This window comes from Equus przewalskii, chromosome 16 (assembly GCF_037783145.1).
Source record: "Equus przewalskii isolate Varuska chromosome 16, EquPr2, whole genome shotgun sequence".
NCBI lineage: Eukaryota > Metazoa > Chordata > Mammalia > Perissodactyla > Equidae > Equus > Equus przewalskii.
This window is the reverse complement of record NC_091846.1, coordinates 17,362,380-17,378,372: the sequence shown is the minus strand read 5'-3', so window position 1 is coordinate 17,378,372 and position 15,993 is coordinate 17,362,380. Positions and strand designations below refer to the sequence as shown.

Here is a 15,993-nt window from a genome sequence, read left to right as displayed (position 1 = left end):
ATTAGCAACTTAATTCACAGAATCACCATTGATTGAAAGTTCATATATAAACTACATTAAGGTATTTGTGTGAAATGTACAGAAGAACAAGCCAAACATAAAAGAGGATGATTGTTTTCTTTTTGTATTTTAGAAGCACTGATTTACATTTAGTAAAGGTGCATTTCTCAAATTCTCAGTATTCCTCAGACAGCTTCATAGTTAAGTATGTTTAAGTATGTTTGGGAGACTGCATGCAGTGTTTCCTCCCTAGAGAATCATGTTGCATAATAAAGGCTCTGAGAAGTCCTGTAAGAAGGAAACTTGCTTTTGTACCATCCAGTGTTCCTCAAACTTCTTTGCAAAATAACTTTTTCAAAGAATGTTATATTTTTATTGTGATGTAACAAATAACCCTAAAACTTAGTGCATTAAAACAATAAACTCTGATTATCTTGTACAGTTTCTGTGAGTCAGGAATCTGAGAGAGGTTTAGTTTGGTTCTGGCTCAGGGTTTCTCGTGAGGCTGCACCCATCTTAAGGGTTCATTGGCGCTCAGGACTGTGCATCTGAGGTGGCTCACTTACATGCCTGGCAAGTTAGTGGTGGTCGTTGGCAGGGGGTCTGTGTTCCTCACCATGAGGACTCTTCCACAGTGCTGTTGAGTACCTCATGCTGTGGCAGCTGCCGTCCACCAGGGCAAATAATCCAGGAGAAGGCAAGCAGAAACTGTCTTCTCTTCTGACTTAGCTTTGAAAGTCAAATGCCGTCATTTTTGGAATTTCCTATTTGTTACACAGGTCAGCCCTATTCCCTCTGGAAGGTGACCATATAAGGGCATGTAGAAGGTGAGGATCACTGGGGACTATCTTGGAAGTTGGCTTCCATACTAGTGTGTATGTTAAGGGACACACACTATTAGGGAGATGCATTGTAATAGTCTGTCAACTTATTCTTTTTTTTTTTTTTAAGGATTTTATTTATTCCTTTTTCTCCCCAAAGCCCCCTGGTACACAGCTGCATATTTTCAGTTGTGGCTCCTTCTAGTTGTGTCATGTGGGACGCCACCTCAGCATGGCTTGCTGAGCAGTGCCGTGTCTGTGCTCAGGATCCGAACTGGTGAAACCCTGGGCTGCCGAAGCAGGGTGTGCAAACTTAACCACTCGGCCACAGGGCCGGTCCCAGTCAACTTATTCTGATCTGTTAATTATAGCAGTCTTGAATGAGGTCTCATTTGCCTTCGTACAGTATAAACTATCACACATAATGCTTATAGAGAACACTGTTTTTTCTTGTCTGTTTTCAACTGTAATACAGGTACTCTTTCTGACTCTGAGCATTAGACATACTGTAGCATTGGAAGTCTATTTCTGGTTGCTCCTATTGTGGTGGGAAAAAAATGAGAACATACCTTGTCCTGCCCTTGTGTCGTCCCCATGTGTATTGCGTGTTTCCTTCTGAGTGCCCCTGTGCAAGTTCTGAGGGGCCTACGGCAGACGAGCCTTCCTCAGCCCTTGTCAGGGTCATGCGCCCAGCGCACAATTGAGTCTGGAGTCCAAGTGCATAAACTCCTACCAAGTTAAGTCCTTTTCTTCAGTGTAACACAGTAAGGAGTGTTTTTGTTTTATTTTCACTTTGGGGTTTTTAAAAAAGTCTCAATTCTCTTTCTTTCTTTTTCTTTACTTTTTAAATAGGGGACTCCTTTGAAAAAAGATGGTGAAGACTGTACCAATGAAGGCAAAGGAATAGCTGCACGGATTCTTGGACCCTCCAAACCGGTATGTTAGAAAATAAATCATGAAACAGTTCTTAACTCTTCCATGTAGCTTTCTGTCTGTTCAAAATATGAATTCTGGTTTGGTGTTGTAAAGTTCAAAGTATACGAGAAACTCTAGGAGAGTGAATGGTCTAGGAAAATAGACTATAATTAGTTAAGAGCATTCAGGGCCTTTTGAGGTTTAATGTTTTATTTTAAGATGAGACCAGTCAAATTGTTTTTATTTTTTTCTCCAGCCACATTCAGCTGTTCTCTTGGAGGTATGGAGTATGGAGAGCACTTTAACTAAGGTTGTAATTTGGCCAAATTAGTATTAGTGAAATAGTATTAGTAAAAGAATGGAGTGGGAGGATGAGAGTATTTTCAAGGGAGTGATTATGATGACTGATTGGAATACAAATGGAACAGAAGACAGCCCCGTGAGTTGAAGGATTGTTGGTGTTGAAGTACTTGAGGCCTCCACACAGCCATCTTGCAGTCCCTGCCTGTCCACTGACAGGAGCTCCAGTGGCAGTTGCTTATAGCAAAAAAGTCACAGATCATAGTCCTTGCACCAGGCTAATACATCATACAGGGCCACCATTATGAGAGCTACAAAGAATCCGGATCCTTTACCACCAGTGGCTCCCCTCTGCCTTGAGGGCATGAGTGCACATTCCCTCCAGCAGGCACATGCTCTCTCTCTAGATAAAATTACAGTGTTTGGTGTTACTTCGGCAATCTCTGGTTCTCTAGAGACCAATTGTTTGAATGCTCTGTGTTACTTGTATAAGATCCGTCAACTATGAAATAAGATTTGTGGCTTTCAAAAGGCAAGAAGACTAAAATACCGGATTCATAGTTCCAATCTACATTCTACTAGAGTTGTCAGAATGTTGAATTCCAACGCCTAGCAGATTTCTTGTGTGACATGGGAAGAGGTAGCAATTCTTGGATTAACCTAGGCTGGTTCAGAGAGCAGTACGCTGTCTAGGATGAGGTCTGACCCTTCACTGGAGATGATTTAATGCTGAAATAAAAAATAAACACCTCCACAACAGTCTTTGGCAGGATCTACCACTGAAATTTATAGAAAATACATTGGTTAAAGCAAAGAAATTTCCCTCATTTGCCATGTGTTAGTCCAGTAGCATTTGATATGCTCGGGCATTTTTAGCCTCTTAGGACTAAATGTTTTGAAAGACAAGTTGTACTTGGTTTTGCCAGGAGACCACTTACTTGATTTTCTTGTAACTGCTGTACCTCCCTCCTCATCTAGCCTCCTTCAACATACAATCCACATAAACCTGTTCCCTATCCAATACCTCCATGCCGGCCACACGCAACCATTGCACCAAGTAAGCTTTTCCATTTTTGCTATTTTTCTTTTTGCTCTTTCTTTATTAAATTGAAAGTAAATGTTGGTATATGTACTTGGGAGACCTGGAGCACTTATGAAGTATGCTATGATGAGTTTAATTTTGCACACAGTCAGCTGCTAGTGTCTTGGTCTACAACATTACAGCAGATAAAGTTTATTTAGGATATTTTCCTTTTGATAAATTAATTATAGATTATTTTTAAGCATTATTTACTATTATGGGTTTTTGCTTTGGTAAATCATCTTGAATCCTGTTCTGGGAGTTGATGTTCAAAGATATCATTAATGCATTTAACGTAAAAAGATCAAGTGGGTGTGCTTGACAGAGAGGACAAACAGTGTAAGTATGGCAGGTTCTGCCTGCCATGCCATTCACTGAGCTTATGCCTGCAATGAGCTTGCAGTGGGAAACGGGAATCTCCAGGAGTCTCATTGGATCTTTGTTTTCACCTGACCCTAGACCCAAACCTCCGTGTAAAATACAACTCTTATATAACAGTTTTAAACATAAATCAGGTAGTTGCATTAATACAGTTTGAACTCCTAGCCACAGGATGATACTAAATTATATATTTTTTTCTGTTATATTTTTATTTTAGGTGCTTATAACAATGCAGGTCTGGTACCATTAGCCAGTGTCATAGCTCCAGGTGTACCCCCTCCACCTCCATATACTCCTAATCCAGTAGGAACAGGTAAAACCATGTTATTATGGGGTGTTAAAAGTAAATAACTTATTCATCCACAAATGTACACTTGGAGGGGACAGTTGTTTGACATGGTGTGTCCTAATAGAGGAAGCCTGATGGTGGATCTGAGTGTGCTACACAGGTTCCACTAGAGCGGCCTAGGCCCACACGTGTGAACATGAGCAGGTTGTAGAAATAAGAACTATTTCTCATGAGCAGGGAGTTTTGACACGCTATGGAGAAGTATGGTTGACTTAATGAATGTCACCATTTGGGCAAATTACTCCTACCATGGGGAGGAAAAGCTCGTCAGAAGGTGCTCAGAAGGACTTAAACCCTTCCCTGGCACTTTCCACTTCAGCCTGTTTCTTGGGTATATCGGGAACATGGGATATGAAGTATAAATATTTTTCTGTATGTTGCCAAACTGTTCTCCAAAAAGACTGTACCAGTTTATAGCTGCCAGTGAGAGTGTACGAGCGTATAGTTTGTTCACACCCTTTCAACATGGGATATTATCAGTTCTTTAACTTTTGCCCATCTGATAAGGCTGATTTAGCTTACATCTTCATTTGTGTGTCTTTTATAAAAGTTTAATTTTTATTTTGATCAGTTATTGTGTATTTGATTCTTCTGAGTTTTGTGGTTTTTTTGCTTTCTTGTTTTTTGGGGGTTTTTTTGGCTGGGAAAGATTCACCCTGAGCTGACATTTGTTGCCAATCTTCCTCTTTTTTTTCTCCCCAAAGCCCAAGTACCTTCTGCTGTATCTTCTAGTTGTAGGTCCTTCTAGTTCTTCTATGTGAGTGCTGCCGCAGCGTGGCTACTGGGACAAGTGATGTGGTTCCACCTCTGGGAATTGGGCCTGGGCTGCCAAAGGGAAGCACGCCAAACTTTAACCACTAGGCCGTCAGGACCAGCTCTGATTCTTCTGAGTTTTGTATGTCTTGCTTAGGAAACCCTGCCCCATCCAGTATGGAAATATCGTCTATATTCTCTAGTTACTTTTATAGTGATTTTTTTTTTAATGTATAGCTTTTAATCTACTTGCCATTTATTTTTGTATGTGTGTAAATTAGGGATAGAACTTGAGTTTTTTTTTTTGCTCCCCTTCCTAGGAACTCAATTACTCAATAGCATTTAATAAATTCTTTTTCTGTTTTACCAGCCAGAGTGGTTCTGTAGTTTGCAGCTGCATACTCTGATAAGAGTTGCAAAATATCTTTTCCAAAATTTATCCTTTTATTTCTTGCCCTTGTTCGTGGTACCTTTTGCCCTTAGAGTTTTACATCTTTTGCATAGTCGAATAGAGACTATAAAAAAAAAGCTAGAACCGTGTTAGCTTGATTCAGATCTTCTTAACCCTAGGTAGTCTAGGTAAGTTAGAGCTTGTGAGACTCCTATTCCACCTGGAATTTATTTTCCTATAGGGGTGAAATAGAGGTTCATCATAATTTTTTTTTCAGATAGCCAGTCTTACTAGCACCATTTATTAATCTATTTTTTCCACTGATTTGAAAAAGTACGTTTATCTTAAGTTTTCATATACACACATGATTCTAATTCTGGGTTTTTTATTCTATTCCAATCTAGTTATTTTATGTTGTGGTGATAACATATTGATTTGATTGGCAGATTTATACTGTGTTCTGATATCTGATAAGGCAAGCTTTCTCTCACTATATTGTAATATTTTTCTTATCTACTTTTGGAAATTCATTCTTTGATCTGAACTTTAAGATCATTTGAAACCGTTGAATTTAAGTATATATACTTATATAGTAATTTGGGGAGAATTGACACTCTATGATATTAAATCTTACCATTCAATCATACTTATGTTTTTGTTTTTTTGTTAAGGAAGATTCGCCCTCAGCTAACATCCATTGCCAGTCCTCCTCTTTTTTGTCTTTTGCTTGAGGAAAATTAGAGCTGAGCTAACATCTGTGCCAACCTTCCTCTATTTTTTTGTACATGGGACACCTCCACAAGTGTGGTTGGTGAGTGGAGTAGGTCCATGCCCGGGATCCAAGCCCACAATCCCAGGCTGCCAAAACAGAGCGTGCGGAATTTTAACTGCTTGACCACAGGGCTGGGCCCCATACTTAAGTCTTTTTCAGTATTCCCTGCTCTTTCCCGCCCCGGGTTATTTTATCTCTTTAAAGAAGATTTATAGTTTTCTTCATATAGGTTCCTTGCCATAGGTTTGTCTCTAGGGATTTTAGAGGCATTTTTTGTTAGAATTATAAATGGAGTATTTCATTTCTAGGTGTTTATTACTAATTACCTATTCTAGTTTTCTTTTCTTGAAAGTCTCTTGAGTTTTCTAGCTATAAAATAATATCAGCTGAGTTATACTTTACTATAAAATGTTTCTTTTTTTCTTGACCTTATTGGCTATTAATATTGTCCTAACCCCTTTTTGCTTTCATTTTAGGGTTTTATTTGGTAGGCTAGTTGGTTTGTAAATTATATTTATAGCTGGATGCTGCTTTCTAAACCAGTGAGGAGAGACTTAATAGGAATTTCCAATAATCATAAAAATTACATGTTTGTTCTTATCCCCTCCGTTTTATTTTTGTATTCGTTATTATTCTTTTATCCTAGTTTTTCATTTTCCTTACTTTTGTTTACTTCCATTAGTCAAATTGCTGTTTTATTTTGTAACAACTCTTCTCTCTCTTTGCCCCCACCCAAACTTAGAAATTTTATCTTTAATATTGCTAGTGATTATCTTCATATTCTTAATAGTTGTCAGTGTACAAAAAACTAAAGAAAGCTGTTCTGTTCTCCACTTTTTGACTTCCATACCTCCTCTCCTTTTTCATCAATTTGTGTGTTTTGTTGGAATACTACACATTTTTTCTTCTGTGCTTCTAAACTTATATGGGTTCTTACTGTTTCTTCTATTCTTTGATTCCCCATTCTGATATGCTCATTCTAATTTTTTTTTTAGTAGAAAATTTCTCTATAATTTCTTCCAAAAGGGCACATGTGTAGGGTTGTGGATGAGAAACCCAATTCCAGTTAATTTTCTTTTCTTTATTAGAAGTTTGGTCTTTTTCTATAAGCTTACAAAGAAAATACTTCCTATCTTTAGAGTTCAGAAATGTCTTTAAATCTTGGAGTTCAGATATTGCACCAGGGTGCTAGGGGTCTATCTTATCATTAGTCTTTCCTAGAACTCTGTAAGCCCTTTGGATATGAAAACTCAAGTCTTTAAGGCTTAGGAAAGTTTTGTTTTTATTATTCCTTTATTACTTTTTCATCTGTTCTTTTTTCTCCTTCTGGCACTCTTCTTTTGTACTGTATTTACCTTCTTAGTCTCTTACCTATTCATTTATAATATTCTTCTCTGTATTTTTGCCATTTTAAATGGGAGTTTTTTGTTTATTTCCAACTAAGTAAGTGAGCTGTCAGTAATATTATTCTGATTGTCACCATTCTTTGCATTTATTCATTTGGAGTCGGATCCTTTTATCTGGAGTCTTCACCTGCTCTGCTTACTTTCTTGCAGTATTATGTGTGTTTGTGTTCCTAATCTGCATCACAAGTTTTAAAGTTCTTTCTCTTTTATTGACTCTCCATTGATAGACACCATCCGTTCTGGTTGTTCATTTGTACTAAGTTGCTTACACCAGCTATGATCTTTCTGTGCTCACCATGTCAGGCTGGAGGGTTCCCTGTGCACCTTATGCTTGTCACACTGCTTTCTTAGGCAGTTATTGTCAAGCCACAAGAGGTCATTTTTCTGTTGTGTCTTTGACTAATGGTCTGGTTGGACAGGTCCTTTCCCATGTGGGTGGGGAAGAGCACACTTTAGCTTGTCAGTCTCACAGGCCTCGAGTCAGCCTCAAGTAGGGTAGTTCTCCTTGACAGCTTCTAGCCTAGGACCTTTTTCAGAAGTGAGTGCAACAAGTGGGGAGGGCCACTTTCTTTCTGTTTGCTTGGGTGATCCACAATGGCTTACAAGATTGGTCCCTCAGATGGCAGTGGATTCTGCACTCAGCATCCACCTCCTGCTTCCAAGTCTTCCCACTGTTGTAGTGTTGCCCAGAGGTAACTGTCAGCCTAGCCAACGACAGTGGTTCCTCTCTCCACTCCAGGTGCAGGCTACGCTTTCTCCTGGATGCCACGCTTAGGCCATCATCTTTCCAGAAAGTGTTCTTAAATATATCTATAAAATAACGATGTTTCTTTAAAACGTGCTATGTTAAGGAGCAGTCAGTGGGAGGTTGGTGGGGATCAATTGCTCATAATCCTGTAAATCTTCGTATAGTTACTACTGTGATTTTTGTTTATTTCCTTTTTTTGCCATAGGTATATGTTATTTTTCCTAACATAGTATATACATGCATATCCTGGAGTTTTCTTTTTTTGACCCCAATTTCTGATTATTATGGTGGTGAATAATTTGGTAAAGCTTGAAATCAACTTTTATTTGTTTATTTTTATATAGAAAATGAAGACCTTTCCAATCAGTCAAAACCCACACAGAATCAAAGTAAGTACCTGGTTTGATCCAGAGATAACTGATGTCTGTCCTGGTTGTCTGTTATTCACTAAGAATGATTTGAGTTGAGTATATTTGGAATCTTAATACTTTGGGGAATGTTCCTTATTAAAGAATTTAACTAATCAATACTTACTAAAAGTGGCTTAATAGTGGTACGTTTTATACGCACAACTTGAAATGCACATATTAACTGGATTTAAAATTAACTATATGCCTTTGTGTCCTATTTGTAAAATTTGCCATGTAATCAAAGTGCTATGTGGTATTATATCCACATTCACTTTGCATTATGTGATATTGGAAGCCTCATTTCTTTTTGATATAAACATATATGGTGATGAAAACTGTTTTTGACAAATGCTATGTCAGATATCACTTTTAGATTTGATTATTTCAGTAAGCATTTGGGGGTAGCATAACTTAATGTAGGAAAGAAAAGAATAAGGAGCGCCAAAGCAGAAAGTAGAATTGACAGATACTCAGGGCAAATCTTCCTCACCAAAAAAAAAAGCAAACCTGAAGATGAAATGTGGCCTACATAATACCCATAATGCCTGCAGATGGCAGCAGCACTGCAGCATTTTATTGTTGCCCTAGCTGAGGATATGTGTGGTCAGGAAGATGCTTTCTGTTGTGAAACAGAATCTCAGATCAGTTGTTGTGCAACAAAATAGCATGTGAATCTAATCATAGTGCATGATTAGTCATCTCAGTGGGATCATTGCATTCATTCCCTGAGAATGGTGCCTAAATGGTGCTTTTGAGCTGGTAGTTTCTAAAGGAGGTAGCAGAGTGGCGTGGGCAGAGCACTAAGTGAAATGTCAGGATGTCCAGTTTCTTATCCTGGCTCTGGCACCACCTAGCCTTGTGACCTTGGGCAGGTCATTTAATTTCTATAAAAATGGGATTAAAGAAACTTCAGTCTTTATACTCAGCTTCATTAATAGATCTGTTTTTGAAGGGAATAAATAGGTGTCATAAGTACCGTTGTTAGGAATAGCATACTTTGTTTTCCTGTGCTATGTTATGTTAGCATGATTAAGGTTTTCCCTTTTTGAACCACATTAAGAAACTAAAATAAAGACAAACTAGTATAGCGGATAAGAGCATGGGTCTGACAGACCTGGGTTCAGATCTCGGTTCTGCCACTTCCTAGCTGTGTGACCTTTATTATTATTATTATGACTATTATAGTAAGATCTCACTTAATGAGATCTATCCTCTTAACAGATATTTAAGTACACAATACAATATTGTTAACCCTAGGCACAATGTTGTACAGCAGATTTCTGAAACTTATTCCTCTTGCATAACTGAAACTTGATACTCTTTGACCACCACTTAATAGCGACGTGATCTTTTAACAAGTTGCTTAATCACACCCAGCCTCAGATGCCCATCTGTGAAATGGAGGTGTTAGTACCTATCTCACAGGGTTATGTGGGGACAAATGACATGATGGATGTCAAGTACTTAGCACAGGATCTGACAGGTAGTGTTTAATGGTTAACAACCAAATTAGATGACAGGAAAGTAATATTTATCATGGTATGTTTTGGAGGTTTTTTGAGTTTGTTTTTGTTTTGTTGCATTTTGACTGTAGGCACTATGATTAACAGTGTGTGGCTTTTGTTTTATTATATAAAAAGATCTCCAACAGAGGCTACTATAAAGAACATTGTGGGACAGGTTGGTTTTACCTTGCAATCTGTCATTAACTACAAGGTCCTCAGTGTGTAGTTAAATAAGGTACTGAATTCTCAAAGGTTTCCTACCAATGTTGACCTAAATAATTTTTTGGTACATTATTTACAAACACAAAACTAAGTATATATTCCTTGTGCTTCTAGTTCTTATAAAACAAATCAAGTACAAACAAAAGTACACATCCATTTTCATATATACTCTAAATTTAAAATGATAGCTAGTCTTAATTTTTTGAAAGTAAGTTACTGCTTATGACACAAATATGGTACAGACTTCAGGCCTTTTGAGTTTGAAGTTTGTATATTTATATATTACTGTTGGTCAATTCTTCTACCATATTGCTTTCCTAAAACAACTGTAAAATTTGATCAGCCTAATATGGCTCCTTTGGCCATCACTTAGTACAAATGTATTGTATATACGCCATGTCCTCTTTTCTTTTCCTGTGGTGCCTGTCATGAACATCGTGCATTACTTCATTGGCCATGTCAGCTTCCTTATGTCAAAAGTCTTCATTATGCATAGATTTAAAAATTTAAGTCTTAGTCCATGAAAATGTCTTTCCGTTATCACTGCAAAAGAAACATTCTCTGTTTACAACTGAAACAGACTTCAATGTGAGTGTAGCAGCAGATGATTGTTATTATGACATTAGCTACCTGAGTCATGATTTCCATTTGGCACCAACAAGATCATCAGAGGCTAACATCATCAGTAAATTGATTTAGAGAGGAAACTCAAATCATCCCCTAAAATGCTTGTGTTGATTATTGGTAGAGTTTATCAGAATAAAAATATTGTAGCAAATTGGAAGTCTTGAGAAAAAGTCCTTGGATGGGTTTGGGAACTATAGTTGAGGTAATCATGATGTATCCTGTGCAGCAAACACTTGCTAAATACAAGGTGCCGTGCACTATGCTGGGTGCTAAAGCTCTGAAGATGAATTGGATACAGCTTTTGTCCTTAAAGGAGCTCCTGGGACACGCCAAGTAAAGTTAGCAGTTAAGCTAGTGTAGAGGAGTCAGTGTGAGAAAATTCTTGGGGGAAAAACTATGTAGATTGATAATTTGGAGTATTAAGTTCAACTCCTGGAGTGGCAACAAACAATACTCGAGAGGTGGGGTGAATCCTGGAAGGCCTCATATGCCGCTAAAAGCAATGTGATATCTGGAAAGCTCGTAACAGGGAGAAATGACTTGTATTATTACTCTAGACAAGTGGTTTGAAAGAATTCATGGTGAAGTCACCACACAACATTAATCCCAATTACAATAAATTCTTTGATTTTTTGAAAATTGGGAAGATATGAAAGGAAAGCTTATTTGCCGACTTCTCAAGACTTCCTCACTGAATTGGAGGACTGTTCTGAGCAGTGTAGAAGACAACTGGTTCTCCCTGAGGCTCTGTGGTGAAAATCAGGATAGTGGAATCTAGCAATTTATGCATTGCAATAGCCCTTTTTACCTGATTTTCACTGATTTTCTTTGATATTTGTTAAATACTGCAAAAATTTTTATACATTTCTTTTTAGTTAAAATTTGACATTTCAGCATAATGATCAACTCTTTCCTCTTTTTCCCCCCACAGCATTTTCTACCCCAGCAAGTCAACTCTTTTCTCCTCACGGTTCTAATCCTTCAACACCTGCTGCAGCTCCCGTCCCCACTGCATCCCCGGTCAAGGCAGTATATCATCCAGCAGCATCAGCCACTGCCACCATTTCTGGGATGAATGTGCCAAATACTGTCCTTCCTGTGTTCCCAGGGCAGGTCTCCGCAGCCATTCACACACCTCAGCCATCAACGCCAAATCCAACGGTTATCAGAACCCCGTCACTGTCTGCTGCACCTGTTACTTCTGTCCACAGTACAACGTCTGCTCCTGTTCCTTCAGTTTTTTCTGGCCTAGTTCCACTGCCAGGTCCTTCTGCCGCTCCTGCCCCAGCGCCTCAGGCCACATCTACACCTCGGGCCACCCCTGCTTCCCATGAAACATTCGCTTCTACTTCTGCCCCTTTCACTGGCCTCCCCTTTTCTGCCACCTCTACTGCTCCTTCTACCAACAACCCAAATTCTGCTTCATTGTCATCAGTTTTTGCAGGTCTCCCTTTGCCCTTAACACCAACATCCCAAGGTGTGTCCAACCCAACTCCTTCTGTAATTGCCGGTGTTTCTGCTCCCAGTGTTGCCTGTCCGCTTGGTGTAAATAGTCCTCTTCTATCTGCTTTAAAAGGCTTTCTGACATCAAATGATACCAATCTAATCAACCCTTCTGCTTTACCTTCTGCTGTCACAAATGGTCTGGCTTCTCTGTCTTCTCTTACTAATCAGAGCTCTGATTCTCCTGCTTTAGCCGCTAACAAGTGCTATGCCCCGTCAGCCATTCCTGCCCCACAGAGGTCTTCCACTCCAGGATTGGCCATGTTCCCAGGCCTGCCCTCTCCTGTGGCTAACTCAACCTCCACTCCCCCTACTTTGCCTGTACAGTCTCCTTTAGCGACTTCTACATCATCTTCGACTTCAGTGCCAGTTAGCTGTGGTTCCTCAGCTACCCTTTTGCATGGCTCCCACCCAAGTAACTCAGACCTGCACATTTCATCAACCCCTGCTGTAACAACTCTGTCTGTCATGATCAAAACTGAGCCCACGAGTCCTACTCCCTCGGCCTTCAAAGGCCCATCTCATTCCGTGAATCCCTCTCATGGCACTTTAGGTTTATCAGGGACGTTGGGTCGTGCATATACTTCAGCATCAGTGCCCATCAGTTTATCTACTTGCCTTAATCCTGCATTATCAGGGCTCTCCAGTTTGAGTACTCCCTTGAATGTTTCAAATCCCCTCTCCTCTATATCCCTTCCTCCACATGGTTCCTCCACCCCCATCACTCCAGTGTTCACTGCTCTGCCTCCTTTCACCTCTTTGACCAATAATTTCCCTTTAACTGGCAACCCGTCTCTTAATCCATCAGTATCTCTTCCAGGATCGTTAATAGCCACCTCATCTGCGGCTGTCACGTCCACCTCTGTCCCTCACCCTAGTTCTACAGCGGCCGTTCTCTCAGGGCTTTCTGCCTCCGTGCCAGTCTCGGCAGCACCTTTCCCCCTCAGCCTGTCCACCGCTGTCCCCTCACTTTTTTCAGTCACTCAAGGACCTCTGCCGTCTTCAAATCCCCCCTTCCCTGGCTTCTCTGTCGCTAACACCCCCAGCGTCACCCCTGCTCTCCCTTCGTTCCCGGGGCTGCAGGCACCCTCTACAGTTGCCGCGGTCACGCCACTTCCTGTTGCTGCCACAGCCCCATCACCAGCTCCCGTCCTCCCAGGATTTGCTTCAGCATTTAGTTCCAACTTCAACTCTGCCCTTGTTGCACAAGCCGGGTATGTGAATAGTTTAGAAATGGGATAAAATCATTCTTTAACAAACTTGTAGGTCATAGTCTTACTTTTAAGTCATTCAAATGAAAGTCAAAATATGATTGTTTGGTGGTGCTAAAGTATATTTTTCTGGGCTAAAACTTCACTGCTCAAAAAATGTTTTGTGGTTCTTCAAACCTGTTAAGATAAATATGTAAAATATTAATGCCGGCTCAGTTAATTTAGGACTTGTATTTGGTAATTTAACTTGACTATGAAACAGCAGAAAGTATTATATGCAAAACATAGACTTACTGAATTCAGAATAATTTATAATAGAAAGTAAGTTTTACATTAGCAAATGACTGACTATTATGGTTGCTTCCAACAGAAACTCTAAGATTTTTTTTTTTTTTTACATCTTAAGATCTTATGTTTGATAAATGTAGAAACTGTAGTTTTTATGTCTTACCTGCAGTTTGACCTGTTCTATCTGTTGTTTTAGCTTATCCTCTGGACTTCAAGCTGCAGGCAGTTCTGTTTTTCCAGGCCTTTTGTCCCTCCCAGGTATCCCTGGGTTTTCCCAGAATCCCTCACAGTCATCCTTGCAAGAATTACAGCATAATGCAGCTGCACAGTCAGCATTGTTACAGCAGGTAAGCAGGCAATGTCTGGCATAAATAAAATGGCAGCATGTGGAACAGAGCTTCTGTAGCGATACCATTGCAATACCAATTGTGATATCCCAACATTGGCAAAAAAAGTTATGAGAATGTTTAGAGATTTGATAATTAATTCTTCCAAAGTTTTCAAATTATGCTTGTCTTCCTTCAGAAGGGTAACACAGGTGGTGGAATATATTCATCCGCATGAATCGTTTTTCCTGCTTCTAGAGTTTAAAGTCTCAGTTTGACGATTTCACAAACGGCATCTTTATACATGGCAGTTAAAGTTTAGCTTGTCTTCCACAATTTAAGCTAAAATAATGGGCCATTAAAGTAAATTATATCTAGAAAACCTATTGATTTTTTTTAAAATAAATAGAAATAAATAAAATAAAATAAAAAGAATATTAAATATTTTAATGACATTTCTATGCATTTCCTATATCTGAAGAAGTTTTAACGTTTTAATCTCAGGAAGCTGAGCAGACTTGTTTTGCCCCAGACTTTTTTCTTTTCTTTCCTGTTCTGAATATCTAGTGTGGCACAGACAAAAGCAAGTACAGACCTGACTGAATCTGGTACTCTGCTAAACTGCGTGTTCTTCTTTCTGTCAGGTTCACTCAGCTTCAGCTCTGGACAGCTATCCAGCTCAGCCTGATGGGTTTCCTAGTTATCCTTCAACGCCAGGAACACCATTTTCTTTGCAACCAGGCCTGTCCCAAAGTGGGTGGCAGTGAATATATTTTAATTTGTATTCTCTTTTGGAGCAGCATCACAATTGCCTAAGGACTGCACTGAACAATGTGACAAATGTGAAGGTGACCAGAAGTCAGAAAATCAGGATAATCCTCGGGAAATTGGGAGAAAAGTTTAAAAACCACGGTTGCATTTTTTTTAATGGTTTTAAGTCTGAACACTCCCCTTTGTAAATATACTGACAGCAAATTGTATGGGAAATAGTATTAAAAAACTGTTTGGGGACTTTTCACCTCCCACCTGATGAAATTTTGAGTGTACGTGATCTATGTAGGAAGAATACTAAAGAGGAGGTTGAACTCTTTATAGCCGAATACAGCCTTAAATCTGCTCGTATAGCATCCACTGACAGAAGTAATAGTTGTGCCTCAGACTTACGGGTTGCCTGTGGCCCTTGGTGTGCATGAGTGATTCCTGTTAGCATCATTGGAACTCTGTACTCCACATGTATCCACAAAAGGGAACTGGAGACCCACAGTTACTTTTCATTTCTGACATTAATGATCATATATATACTGCTGAATTTAACTCAATATATTTCAGGTAAGTGAAAATGGTGCTTATTATAGTCTTTAGAATGACTTTCAGGTGTTTTTGACTAAAAATATGTATCCAGAACTACTGTCTTACAGAAATACAAGTAAGGCTTGTGATAATTTGCCTTCAAAACTTTTTTCTTAAGCTCAGCAGTATCCAAATGAGTGAGGAACATTTGACTGACTCTTGGGCCACCTCTATTGCTCATTCTGCTCTGGAAGCTCCTGGTGAATGTTTACAATTATGGGATGTAGTATTTCTGTTTGTACTTAAAGTCAAATGCTCATCAAAAATAATTGTGTGACAACAGATAGAGAAGACTTGCTCTGTTGGTAGATATGCAGTGTGTACTCTATTTAAGCATCTGTGGTAGTTTAACATGATTGAATGTCATTAATTTAAGTGTAATAACTGCCACGTTGAGGGGAATGGGGGAGTAGGGAGAGTTATTTCCAATCCTGTGATTAAAAGTGTAAACTAGAATCTACTGTAGTACATTTCAGCATCGAGAAGTTTTACTTTTATAAAGATGGTGTCTGGAAGATGTTGCTAATGTATTTTCCTTCAACATGGGGAACAAACTTTTTAAGTATATTCATAAATATTCCTGTATGGTTAGTTTTTAACAATTTTTTAAAATAAACTTTATGGATATGACAAA

General features: G+C 39.0%; 1 protein-coding gene and 1 long non-coding RNA gene across 3 annotated transcripts in view; one reads left to right on the top strand and one right to left on the bottom strand.

Annotated features, from left to right (window-relative positions):
- Positions 1-15,993, top strand: part of PROSER1 (proline and serine rich 1) — a 27,515-nt gene extending 11,522 nt beyond the window's left edge. For both annotated transcript variants that reach the window (XM_008527155.2, XM_070578774.1), the window contains exons 7-13: positions 1,674-1,757; positions 3,015-3,093; positions 3,716-3,811; positions 8,262-8,306; positions 11,613-13,398; positions 13,880-14,030; positions 14,654-15,993. In XM_008527155.2, coding sequence (XP_008525377.2) covers positions 1,674-1,757; positions 3,015-3,093; positions 3,716-3,811; positions 8,262-8,306; positions 11,613-13,398; positions 13,880-14,030; positions 14,654-14,776 — 2,364 coding nt within the window. In that variant the 3' untranslated portion in view covers positions 14,777-15,993. The remainder of the gene's footprint in view (positions 1-1,673; positions 1,758-3,014; positions 3,094-3,715; positions 3,812-8,261; positions 8,307-11,612; positions 13,399-13,879; positions 14,031-14,653) is intronic.
- Positions 10,307-14,351, bottom strand: LOC139076433 (uncharacterized). The gene is made up of 2 exons (XR_011528040.1): positions 13,847-14,351; positions 10,307-10,597 (listed from the first exon to the last, which is right to left on the bottom strand). It is a non-coding gene; the product is annotated as an uncharacterized lncRNA (long non-coding RNA).